This window comes from Coptis chinensis, chromosome 8 (genome assembly GCF_015680905.1).
Source record: "Coptis chinensis isolate HL-2020 chromosome 8, ASM1568090v1, whole genome shotgun sequence".
NCBI classification, from domain to species: domain Eukaryota; kingdom Viridiplantae; phylum Streptophyta; class Magnoliopsida; order Ranunculales; family Ranunculaceae; genus Coptis; species Coptis chinensis.
In genome coordinates this window covers 78,555,640-78,569,315 of record NC_141463.1, presented here as the reverse complement: position 1 = coordinate 78,569,315, position 13,676 = coordinate 78,555,640, and the positions used below count along the sequence as shown (strand labels likewise).

Below are 13,676 nucleotides of genomic sequence, written 5' to 3'. Positions count from 1 at the left end.
AGATATGCACAAAGCAATGGTCAAGCAGAGGCTACCAACAAAGTAATCAAGGAAAATCTCCAAAAAAAGTTGGAGAGCAAGAAAGGCCAATGGTCGGAGCAACTCGAGAACATTCTATGGGCATACAGAACAATAGCCAGAGCCAGTACCAATGAATCTCCTTTTACACTTTACTTTGGAACAGAGGCAGTCATACCATCAGAACTCACAATCACAACCACACGTTCTGACATCGTCGAAACAGGAGATAATGACACCATCTTGGCAAAAGAAGTCGATCTCCTAGAAGAGCGAAGGGAAATAGTTGCAATATCCCTAGCTCGGTACCACCAAACAATCCAACGATCTTACAACAAGAAGGTCATCCTAAGATCTTTCCAAGCTGGTGACCTAGTCCTCAAAAAGGCTCTAGCTCTAGCCAAGCTCGACCCAACATGGGAAGGCCCCTACATCGTTGACAAAGTCATTGGAAATGGAGTATACTGGATCAAAACACAGCTCGGTGATACGCTTCTCCGACCTTGGAATACAACTCTCCTCAAGCGATTTTATCAATAAATTTTTTTCCAGATGTATCAGTTAATATGAATAAAATTTCATCAATATTTCGATTACAAATGTCATCTTTTGCATTAGATGAGTACCAGGCATCTCGCACTACCCAACCCGACCTAGGACATCACGATGTCAGGTCATACATCAAAGAAGGAGTCAAGAACGACTCAACTACAGTTACCACATAGTGGTAAATTTTCAATCAATCCAACCCAAGGTCCCCCCTAAATCAACTTAACACCAACGCATGGCCAAGGTTAAGCATGATTCAACTCTAAATTTTACGCAATTATCAGTCAAATTCAAATATATGGGACCCCCAAAAGGACCCACAGTCAACTTAAGGCCTTTGAACAGGGTTAAGCTTGGCTCAACTGTAACTACCAATCAAAGGCTAGTTATCAGACAATCGGAGTTCCCCCAAAAGGAACAACCCAATCAAACGCATAAAAGGCGACCTAGGTAACATATACGATCATCTAACCAGGTCGTGCAGGACATTAGACGATCTACCATAGTACAACAAGTCATCAGGACTACCACTACGCAGTATAGGTCGTCATACAATGAAGCAAACAACGATAAAAACAATCACATCCACAAAAAAATCAAAGAAAACATCAAGGCAGACCAAGTAATTTAAATACTTTACTACTTACAAAATTTGGTTGGATACTAGAGGCCCCCAGATTATCCTGAGAAAACAACATCAGCACCCCCATCATTAAAAAATCAAAGTTATCATTATCAGTTATTAGTATCAACCAAAGCAAGTGAGAAAACATAGTTCATCATCATTCAAACACATTAATAGCAAAGAGAGAAAAGGCACAGTCAGAGGACACAGGGAAGATTCTCCACATTCAAAGGCTCCAGTGGGCCACCCTCTTCACCAACAAGGCCCCCAGCTAAATCACCACTCACATTTACAACTTCTGTGGAGACCTCTTCAATTGGCTAAACGGCTAAAGCAGTATCAAGGTCAGATGGTAAATCAGGTCATCTACTAGCATCTACAATAGTACTTTCCACAGTTACTGTGGCAGCCCCACTTTCAACCGACCTTTTTAGGGTTTTATACTTACGTTCTAGCTCCAGAAACTCATCTACCAGAACGTATGTATCACCACTTTCTACCAAGTCGACCAGGTCGTTATATTCTTTATGAGCCCCTTCAGCAATGACCTGCGCATTCTTGCACTCACCAATCCAGTTCTGTACCTCCACCTTTGAAGCATCAAGAGATGGTTGCAACAAGGCCACCTTCCCAGCAAGATCACCGACCTGTGACCTTAGCCCAGACATTTCAGCTCTTTCCACCTCATGAACAGTGAGCAACTTGTCATAAGCCTCCTTGGCAACATCCAACTCCTTCTTGTATAGGTCGGAGATAAAGGCCATCTCTTTCAGCTTCCTATACATAGTTAGGACTTGACAACAAATAAAGAAAATCACAAAGCAGTAAAATGAAAAACAAGACAATGCCCAGAACGGAGAGGCACTTACAAAGCACAGGGAGCGATCCATATCTTTAATGCTCATCCCCAAGTCCTTCCAAGTCTCCAACTGGTGCTTATCTCCATCTAAGGCAACGCTCTCCAGCAACCCTCCAGCAACTAAATAGTTCTTAAAATTACAATCCCCATTCTTCACAAACTAACTCAACCCACTCACTGGGTCCTCACAGGTGACAAGCCTATCCAGAACATCATCAACACTCTTGCCACAAGGGGCTGTACTCCCCGACCCCTTCAACTTCTGGGCAGCTGGCTCATTCTCACTAGCCTTATTCTTACCCATGGTATCGGCAACCCCCACATCAACAACAAGCTCCTTCAGATCCATCCTCTTCAATAGAGCCCGACCTGCAGAAGAACGACCTCCACCAGTACTAGATCATTCCTCAGACTCAGCTCGGGACTTCTTCGACCCCCCCTCCATCTCAACCACTTCAGAGCGCCTTTTCAAATTAGGCCTCCAGAACTGAGTGGGAGCATCACCACCACCAACAGCACTCCCACCACCATGACCATAACGTTCACCATCACCTACTTTGGAGTGTTTGGATGGAGAATGTTCAACGTCACCCACCTCAGAGCGTTTGGATGCAAAACGTTCAACATCACCCACTTTAGAATGTTTGGATACAGAACGACTTTTTGCAGCTCCTCCGAACGTCCTCACTGAAACAGAACAGCTATCAGCAGCTCCTCCAGCCGGTCTCACAGTCTCACTCTAGAAACAGGTCATACTTTCTGGCTATCCCTCTCCATCTCACCGTCCGAGCTAGAATCAGAGATGTCAAAAACGAGCTTACAGGCCCTCTTCTTTTGCTCCACCTTCTTGATTTTCTCCCCTCCACGCTTCTTAAAGTAGTGAGAAACCTCCCCCAAGATAGCTCATTTTTCCTCCCAACTCAAACAAGCAAACTTCTCTATAACGTCAAGCTCAGGACGACCTCGAATGGAAATCTCTGTACAAAAGGAAACAAAAACATCAGAACGTACAACATATCAAGTACAATGCTTGCATACAACCTACAAAATAACTACCTACCAACCCACTTTACGGAGCGGGTATTCAACTCACACCCAGGGGGGTGTAATTACCCATAACCAACAAAGGCCTACGCCCCCAATCCTCCTTACTCACCCCTATAATTAAAGACGACTTCCCCCTAACGACCTGCAAACTAAAATTCAGTGCAACTGATCTCTTTACAGAGAAATGCTCTAACACATCTCCTAAGCGGATATTATAACCCCGCTCATTCAACAAATCCAACGCATAAAAAACCCTCCTACTATTCCCTACGAACTGACATGGGGCTTTTCCACAATAGTTCAAAATCTCAACAGTAAGACGAGAAAACAGCAACCTCATCCCAGCCTTCAACTGTCATAACAAACCACCACTCCTCCATCCGGAGGAACATAGTCATCGTTATACAACCTCCCTTCTCCACCTAAGTCGTATATGGCCAGGTCGGCATTCACCCAACCGAACTCCTCTTTCAGGATCAGCATAAAGCGACCTAGGCCCCACCTCTTTAGCCCTCGTCTCCACTGAAAAAGACGATGAAGCCCCATCTCCACTACGAACCCTACCTTCAACATCATCTCCACTCAAAGTTCTCTCTCTCCACTGATCAACCTCAACTTCCCCACTCAAACTATCACTGGTAGCAGACATTACGAGTTCAAAAAATAAACAAAAGATCAAATTTTGCAAGATCAAAAGACGCACCTGGTACCAAAGATTGGAAAAGTTTTTTCTTTCTTTCTTTCTTTCGCTCTGCTTTTTTTCTAGATTGAAGAAATGAGGAAGTGAAACACCTTAACACGTCAAAACCCCTCAGTTGCCAAAACCTCAAGAGAATACAAAATGTTTCGTGTTCCCACATAACACAATCATCACTCGCCCACAAATCACTGTGATTTCGGGCCCACAAATCCAGCCCAACGGTTCCCGCATATTTTTCAAAAGCCAATTAAACCTACTAGCTGTCCGACACGTGTTTTAAAAAGAAAACTTTATTTTACCCTTCCTTTTTACTTCACAACTGCCCAAAGAACGGATCAAATAAAAGGGGATGTGTAAGTACCCTCTGTTCTGCACTACAGTACACGTGTCCATACACCAGGTCGTTCTCCATCAGCTCATACCACTCTATCAGAATGTACCAACGACCCAAACCCAGGTCGTCCCAAGCATCAGTTACAACCATATATGGAAGCAAATCATCTAGCACAATCTTGGAGCTCAGTCAACTCAACAATTAAGGAGTCATTTACTTTGTAACATTAGAGTAATGATGAATCATCAAGATAGCACACAAAGTGGATCTACACTTTATAACGACCTGGAGCAAATAAGGAAAGTCAGCTCAAACATCTATAAGTAAAGAGAGATGAACTATGTAAGGCTTGATTCAAGTTTACCCCAAGAAACTTGGTACGTAGGCAACTCTTATCCCAAGAAGAGTGCAGCCATTTCCTATCACACAAATCATCAAGTTGTCCAGAAAACACCAAACCTCTATAATATTTAAATAGTGAACATTGTCCGGGCTGAATGTTAGAACTTAAAAGTTGGGTACTCGAAACTCGTTTATAATTGATCTAACTTTGTTAACAACAATTTTTAGTGCAAAAAAAAAATGAAATCTTGTAAATCTTTGATATAGGGGTTTTGTTTCTTTGGGGTTATTTTCTTCGTGAGTTTTCTAGGATTTATCTTGCTAAAATTTATAATTTACAAGAAAAATTAGGAAAGAATGTTTTTGTGGGACTCTTCGTTAAACCCCATTACGTGGATTATGGAAACTCCTAATTTGGATTTTTTTTTTCGTAATTAGTATTTGAATTTACAATAAATTGGAGACTCTGTGAAGCCTTGAAAAATAGAGCCAAGAGTGTCTAACTATAATATATACTAGCTTTCGAACCCGTCCTATGAACGGGTGTCGTTATATTAAATTATTTTAAAAAATATTAACAACTATGCAGAGCTATGAGATAGGAAAATTATATTAATCACTCATTTAAATTTCTTGCGCCACTCTCTATAAAAAAAAACACCAAACCTTGATAAAACTCATCGACTTATTTTTGTTGTTAGGTTAATAATAGAAGTTTGATTAAAATTTTGTGAGAATGCCCAATGTGGCGAAGATGATATTGAAGCTACTTGAATAGCAAGACATTCCCAATTATAATAAAAGAATTATAATAAACACTACTTAAAATGTAAAACTATACTTGTCGAGACATTATATTCTCCTTATATATAATATAACTATGTTTCAGGGTTAGGTCAATGCATTTGCATCAAGTTTTCGATTTTACGTTAATTATTATTTGAGATTAGTTCAATGTAGTTACATCTAGTTTCCGATTTCCCATTAATTATTCTTTGAGGTTAATTCAATGTAGTTGTATCAAGTTTCTGATTTTTCTTTAATTATTCATTAAGGTTAATTCAATGCAGTTGCATATAGTTTTCAATGTTTCGTTAATTACTCTTTGAGATTAGCTCATTGCATTTGCATCCATGTTCCAATTTCCCCTTAATTACTCTTTGACGTTAGTTCAATACATGTGCATCCAGTTTCTGATTTCTCATTAATTATTTTTCAAAGTTAGTTCATATCTAGCTTCCAATTTCCGGTTATTTATGCTTTGAGGGTAGTTCGATGCAGTTATATCTGGTTTCCGATTTCTAGTTAACTATTCTTTGAGGTTATTTCAATGCATTTAAATCCGGTTTCTGATTTTCTATTAAATATTCATCAAGGATATTGCATCCAATTTTTTATTTCAATGCAGTTGCATCCAGTTTTCAATTTTTCGTTAATTATTGTTTGAGGTTAGTTCAATGTAGTTGCATCTAATTTCTGATTTTCCGTTAATTGTTCTTTGAGGTTAATTCAATGCATTTGCAGCAAGTTTTCAATTTTTCGTTAATTATTTTTTAAGGTTTGTTCAATACAATTGTATCAAATTTATGATTTCTCATTAATTATTCATTGAGGTTTGTTCAATGCAATTGCATCCATTTTTCGATGTTTTATTAATTAGTCTTTAGATTAGTTTATTGCATTTGCAACCAGTTTTCGATTTCTCATTAATAACTCTTTGAGGTTAGTTCAATACATCTACATCTAGTTTATGATTTTTGATTATTTATGTTTTGAGGTTAGTTTAATGCAATTTCATCCGGTTTCTGATTTCTTGTTAACTATTCTTTGAGGTTATTTCAATGCATTTGCACCTAGTTTCTGATTTCCCACTAATTATTCTATGAGGTTAGTTCAATAAAGTTGCATTCGGTTTTTGATTTTCTGTTAATTATTTTTTGAGGTTAGTTCAATGCATTTGCATCAAGTTTCTGATTTTCCGTTAATTATTATTTGAGGTTTGTTTGATACATTTTTGCATACTGTTTCCGATTTCCCGTTAAATATTTTTCAAGGATTTGCATCCAATTTCTAATTTTCCGTTAGTTATTCTCTGATGTTAGTTTAATGCAATTGCAGCAGTTTATGATTTCTAGTTAATTACTTTTTGAGTTTAGTTTATCGTATATGCATAAAGTTTCCGATTTCCTGTTAATTACTCTTTGAGCTCAGTTAAATGTATTTGAATTCAATTTTTTATTTCCTTTTAATTATCCAATATGGTTTGTAATACCAACTTTCTACTAATCCATATGTAGTGTCCTTAATTGCAAACATGACATAAAAATAAATTATGCTTGATTTACTATATGGGATCATCAAAGATTATCCAGTTCCCGATTTCCTGTTAATTATTCTTTAAATTATACCTGACTCACTATGTGGGATCTTCAAAGATTATCTATGAACGGGTCCTATCATATTAATTATTCTGAAAAATATATGCAACTATATATACAGAACTATTATATACAAATATTGTATTAATCATTCATCCAAATTTCTTATAACATGAAAACACCCCACGTACTCTCTATTAAAAAAAATAACTCACCATTGATAAAACCCTTCAACTTTATTTTTCTATTTAATAATAGAAGTTTGATTGAAGTTATGTGAGATTGTCTAATAAGAAGAAGTTCATATTGAAGCTACTTAAGTAGCAAGGTGTTCCCAATCATAAGAAAAAAGATAAGATAAACACCGTTTTAAATACAAAGCTATACTTATCGAGACATTCCCACAACATATAACACAACTATATTTTGAGATTAGTTTAATGTATTTGTATCAAGTTTCTGATTTTCTGTTATTTATTTTTTGAGGTTAGTTCAATACAGTTGCATCCAGTTTTCGATTTCTTGTTTATTATTCTTTATAGTTAGTTTAATGCATTTGCATCCAATTTTCAATTTCCTGTTAATTGTTCTTCAAGATCAGTTCAATGCATTTACATCCAGCTTTCGATTTCCCGTTAATCATTTTTGAGATTAGTTTAATACATTTGCATCCAGTTTCCGATTTCTCATTTATTATTCGATTAGGTTGTATTTGCATCTAGTTTTCGATTTCCCATTAATTATTGTTTGAGGTTTGTTCAATGAATTTCATCCAATTTTTTATTTTCTGTTAATTATTTATTGAGGTTAGTTCAATGCTTTGCATCCAATTTATTTTTTGGAATTAGTTCAGTGTAGTTGTATCCAGTTTCCGATTTCCTGTTAATTACTTTTTAAGATTAGTTTCACACATTTGCATCTTGTTTCCAATTTATAGTTAATTTTTTTTAGGTTAGTTCAATACAGTTGCATTTAGTTTCCGATTTCCTTTTAATTTAATCTCTGAGGGTTAGTTCAGTGCATTTGCATCCAGTTTCCGATTTCTCGACAATTATTATTTTTATGTTAGTTTGATGTATTTGCATCTAAGTTTTGATTTTCTGTTAATTATTCTTTGAGGTTAGTTTAATGCAATTGTATCCATATTCCGATTGTTCATTAATTACTTTTTAAGATTAGTTTAATGCTTGCATGTGCATCCAATTTTCAATTTTCTGTTAAATATTATTTGAGATTAGTTCAATGCATTTGCATCTAGTTTCACTACTAAAAAAAAGACATATTATGACACCTGATTTTTATCTATCTTGACGGTTTTCAATAAAACAGTCAAGATAGGTGTCTTAGTGATATATTTATGATGGCTGTCGCAATATTATGTCGCATATAACATAGGTGTCAAGAAAATATAATGATTTTATGACGGCTGTCTCAACATTATGATGTCTATAACATAAGCGTCAAGAAATTATGATAATTTTATGACGGGTGTGGCTAATTCTGGACATGCGTCAATAATAATTATGACAGGCTTGACAAAAGTGTCAACACATTTTCTCTAAACCGTCAAGGGCACTGGGTTAATGGGTTTACGTTTTGTACGATTAAAGTTTTATTTCAGAGAAGCGTCAAGACTCGAGGAAAGAAAAGGTAACGAAATATATATCGAGTTGAAATTGTTAAGTTCTGAGAAATTCCTCTCTCTCTTTTTAAACCCATATTAGGTCGTATCGCTTTGTCTGTTATGTACTAAACTTGAAAATTGGGAAAGGGCGTGCTAAGTCCATCAGACACAATCGTACTCCTCCATCTTCGCAGGTATGTTCATTCACTCTCTACTTAGCTTCCAAGCTCTGGGCCATGGAGAAAAATGTCTCCTTTTCTCCCAAATTTCTTATATGTTCGCATCTTCGTATTTTCGTTCCGGTAAAGAGGTCTTAGAACTAGCGCCTTGGTTCGATCATGGTATGCATCTCTCTCTTAATTTCCTTAAACCGATTTCTGCTTCAATTCATTTTTTGAGGTTATTGGGGTGGCATCTTGTGTTTTGATTTGTGTTATCATTATTTGATTTCTTTGATCAGATGATTAGTTTTATGACCGTCTCATCTGAATCAAATAAAGAAACGAGAATACAGCCTCCTCTTTTACCGTTTGATAGTTTAGTAGATGAAGGGTTCTGGCATAGATTGTCATCACTCAAACTTGATACTTTAGGTATCGACCAGTCCCCCGTCAACTTCACTGGTAATTTCATTCTCTCTTTTATAAATTGTGATTATCTTAAATGATATCGAAACTTTGTTTGATTGGTTTTGTCATGTTAGGGCTCTTTGGAAACGGTTATTTTTCTGTCCCCTATGAGAGTAATCATCGCCCGGTTGGTTTTGAATGCTTCGGTCTATATGAATGGAGTAGAGTTGATGCGTACTTCTCCTTGCAGGATCTCTACAAGTTGAAGATATAAATTTGTCAAGAAGGGAATGCTTTGATTGGAACTAGCTTTAAATCATGGTGAGAAACATCCATCTCCTATATTCCAAATGCTGAAATGCATAGCTAATTTTAACGTTGCCACATATCTACCAGCACAACCTCAAAACAGAGATCTGTGCTTGCATGTTGCAGATATAAATAGAAATTTTCTGCTGCTAGTCTGAGTAACCAGTGTCGAGATAATGAATCTTAGAGGCATCAATGACAGAATGACCTTATACTTGGATCTCCAACTCTAACGTTTTGGTAGCATGGGTTATTTCATGTTATTTTAAACAGTCTGGACACCGGTTTTATAACGATTATCACAAGACTGAATGTAATGTCAGTAACCAAGTATCAAATGGGTTATTTCATAGTTTAAGTTGTGTTGGAAAGTTTTTACAGCCGGGGAGTGGAAGAGTTTGGGAGAGACTAGAGCTCGAGTGGGAAAAGTTCGCACTAAGATAAACTAACCAGTAGGGTTTTACCCTATACACGAGGGTTTTTAACCTATACATGTCAAAATCATCCCCACAAATCTAAGTCTCCCAAGGTTTTGCATGTCATGTTTTTCTTCTTACTATATTTAGTTCCATATATCAGATCGATGGAGACAAATTAGTCCAAGATCTTTGACTCTAGACAATGCAATCTATAGGGAGATGAGCATTACCTTGCTTCTTGAATTTATTCTAGAATGTTTGTTTTTTGTTATGAGGGTTGTTTTTTGTTTTAGTATGTGCACTTGCTTTTTGAACAGGTTTCTATGCACTTTGCTCACACAATTCAAATCATTTGACACTACTACTTGAATCTTTGCCACTTGAGTTGGGTGAATAATCAGTAGAAGCACCAATAGTTCGCGGCAACAGAAATCAATGTCCTGTCCCGGGTGTCCTTTACAGTACAAATACATTGGAGAGTTTTCATGCCCTTCATAAACGAGTTTGTTGAGGCGTAAGAAAAAATAAGGTATTTCCAAGTTTCCTTGTAATCTAAAATAATGGTGATTGTTTGGTGAGCATATTAGTTTTTGCTTCAAAAAAGGGGGCATCTTATTAATTAAGGTTACTTGTTGTGCTTGTTGTAACTTTTTTTCTTTTGCGGTTTTTAGCAATATCTCTATGAGCAATGTTCTTTCACTATGGTAATTATGAATATAAAGTTGCATCTGCTGCCTTTCTTCATTGCGATTTTGTTTATATGTTTGAGAAACTACACTTACCAGAGACCTATATTTGAGAACAAGTCTTAATGTACTAGGTTTCCTAACAGTTAGATCCCTGGTTATTTAGGGTACAACATGGTTGCCAATAACTTGGGATTTTTTTTTTTGCATGATAGACTCATTTTATTTATTTATTTTCAAATTTGATTTTTTGCAGGTGAAGTTTGGACAAGGTTCGATGATTGAAATTAAAACAATGTAAACCGTTCTTGTTGAGACATATTTTGTGGATATTTTTGGATAAATGTATGTAAATTTTTGAAATGATTGAATGTAATGGATTATCTTTTGTGAATGGATCACAAACTGAATAGGATGTTAGATTTGTGACCATGTTAAGTTTCAATGGAGTTTGATTGTATATATTCTAAATGATTTATGCAATTTTCATGGTATAAAATAAATTTTTTTTTTTCAGAAAATGTATTTCTCTATGACGGTTTTGCTAAAACCATCACAAATTGAACAAGTTTCTTGACAGTTTTTACTGAAAATTATGACAGTTGTATTAAAATTAATGACAGTTATCATGCAACAATCAATATTTGTTTGCCTATTATGATGGTTTTTAGTACTATTTTTGACATAAAATCTTTAAAGTATATAACGGTTTTGCAAAAAATGTCATAAATTTAATGACGGCTTTTGTAAACTTTTATGACGGGCTCTATAATGACAGTTCTTTCTTCAACGAAAAAATGTCATTAAACCTATTTTATGACGGCTTTTAGCTGTCATTATAAGTCTTTTTTTTAGTAGTGTTTTCTGTTTTCCGTTAATTGTTCTTTGATGTTAGTTTCATACAGTATTATATATATTTTATAATATTTGTCATTATTGATTTGCTGTTATTTTTTTTTCATTTTCTATTATATATTTTGTGATGTTATTTTTTGTATAATTTAATTTTTCACATGTAATTTGTTTTGGCTTGGTATATAATTTATTTAAGCCCAACGTCCACTTTAACTAAATAAATAGTTATATAATTTATTTAAGTCAATGTCTATTTTAATTGAATCTCGTTATTCCGTTAAAATTGGAAATTATAAAATTCAGAAATTTAATTGGAATATATCGTAATTATTGTGGTCGGAATTGTAGTTTTTGAAATCCTTAACTATGACTAAATGTCTAAATCCCACAGTGGATGACACATCAAATTGATCCAACTTTATTTGTTAGGCCCATATATGTAGTGCATGCAATACAATTTTATTTGTTTTGGGTGTACACCTGTACTGTTACTTATTGTATGATTAGTTTACTTCTTTTTTTCCCAGTCACACGTGTGGTTAACAAATGCATAAAGTAAATGTTCAAGCAATTTAATTTATTTTTTCCTTTGTTTTTTCATAGTTTCATTGTCATTTTCTAGAAAGAAACTTTGTTATGTTGAACTTCACTTGAGATTAGTGTGGAAACTATTCTTTGTCTCATAAAGGTTTTAGGAAAATCATTTTTGGTTGAAACTATTGTTTTTAGCAATTTAGTTTTTTGTATTTGTTTTTCCCTGTAATTAGTTATATTGTTTAGAAAAAATTGGAGACTTTATGAAACTCTAAATGGGATTGGTTCTTTATTTATATCCTACTTTTTCGTAATTAGTATTAGAGTTTACAAAAAATTGGAGACTCTGTGAAGCCTTGAAAAATAGAGCCAAGAGGGTATAACTATAATATATATCTAAGGATATCTAAAGATAAATGATGCATTTATGAAAATCCTAATTATAAGGCTTCGTTTTCGCTAATCCTAATAATAAAAGCTACATATCATCGAAGAGATCAATGAAACCAAATGCATAAGATTTATTTTAGAGAATATTGTAAGGATGAATTGTGTTGAATTGAGCAAGTAATGCACTATAAAATAATAGTTATACGCAGGGCCGTCCCTGAGTTTTCAATGGCCCTGTGCAGACAGCGAAATGTGGCCCTCTTCCAATACTCTTCCATAAACATAAAGGATCATCAAAATATTTCCCTTCTCGCATTTTTGGCTGCAAAATCATCAATAAAGCTTTCAAAGTTAATTTTCTTTAAAAATTCATTTTCAATAGATATTAACGCTAGCCCATTTAGTCTTTCTTGTGACATAGTCGATCTAAGATATGATTTCAATAATTTTAATTTTGAAAAACTTCTTTTTCTGGAACCACGACGATGGGGAACAAATCAACAAAATTCTATAAGCTATGCATGCATTAGGAAAACAATCGTGTCGTTTCAAGAAATCAAGTATATCAATAGCTTTATTTTTATCTTTTGGTAACACCTCTTTTAAAACTCTTAGTTCTCCATATAAGTCTTTCCCATCAAGATCAGAAGAGTTTTCATGTTTTAGAACAATTTCAAGACGATCACAACATGCTTCCAACTGATTATCATCTAGTGAATTTAACTTCTCTGATCTAAACAAAAAACCAAAAATATCCTCATATGCTTTTAGTTGCTCAAACCTTTTATCTAATGAACTAATAGCTTGATCTACAATAAAATAGAAATATTGATTTCTAAATGAGTCTTCCGCTGATTGCATTGACTCCTCATTGGCATTCTCATCAAAATGTCTCTTTCTACGAATTTGACGTTTCACTTGAAACACAGGATCAATTTCCATTTCAAGAGCAATATCTTTAGCAGTTATCATGGCTTGTGTGAGACCAGTTTCTCTATACTTTTTAAAATATGTAATCAACCATTTTATTTTATCAATAGCCATATCTATTTGCATGTCTTCAAATTGTAAGGTTTTGCTAATTGTATTAACGGTAGACAATATCTCATACCAAATAATCATGCCTAACAAGAACTCAAAATTTCCAATTCCATGTCTAGCTAAAGAATCAGCTTCACTCTTTATTTTAGAATCATTATCAGTTTCAGCTAGCTGAAGTAAAGCTTCTCTTATTTCAGGAGCTTGATATCTAATTGCTTTAACACTATCAACACGACTTTCCCAACGGGTAGCCGATGCTGACTTAAGAGTAAACTCTTTCAGATTCTCTTCCAAAATCTGCCACCGCTTTGTAGATTGTGAAAACAACGTATAAATTCGTTGTACAACCCCAAAAAAATATTTTGCTTTACCACAACAATTAGCCATATCACAAAGT

The 13,676-nt window shown here is 35.0% G+C and overlaps 1 protein-coding gene across 1 annotated transcript; it reads right to left on the bottom strand.

Moving 5' to 3' along the window:
• Window positions 1–12,664: 12,664 nt before the first annotated feature.
• On the bottom strand, window positions 12,665–13,666 carry LOC147483264 (uncharacterized). The gene has a single exon (XM_086579519.1). It carries the CDS (start codon window positions 13,664–13,666, stop codon window positions 12,665–12,667), a length of 1,002 nt encoding a protein of 333 aa, XP_086435645.1.
• Window positions 13,667–13,676: the final 10 nt, after the last annotated feature.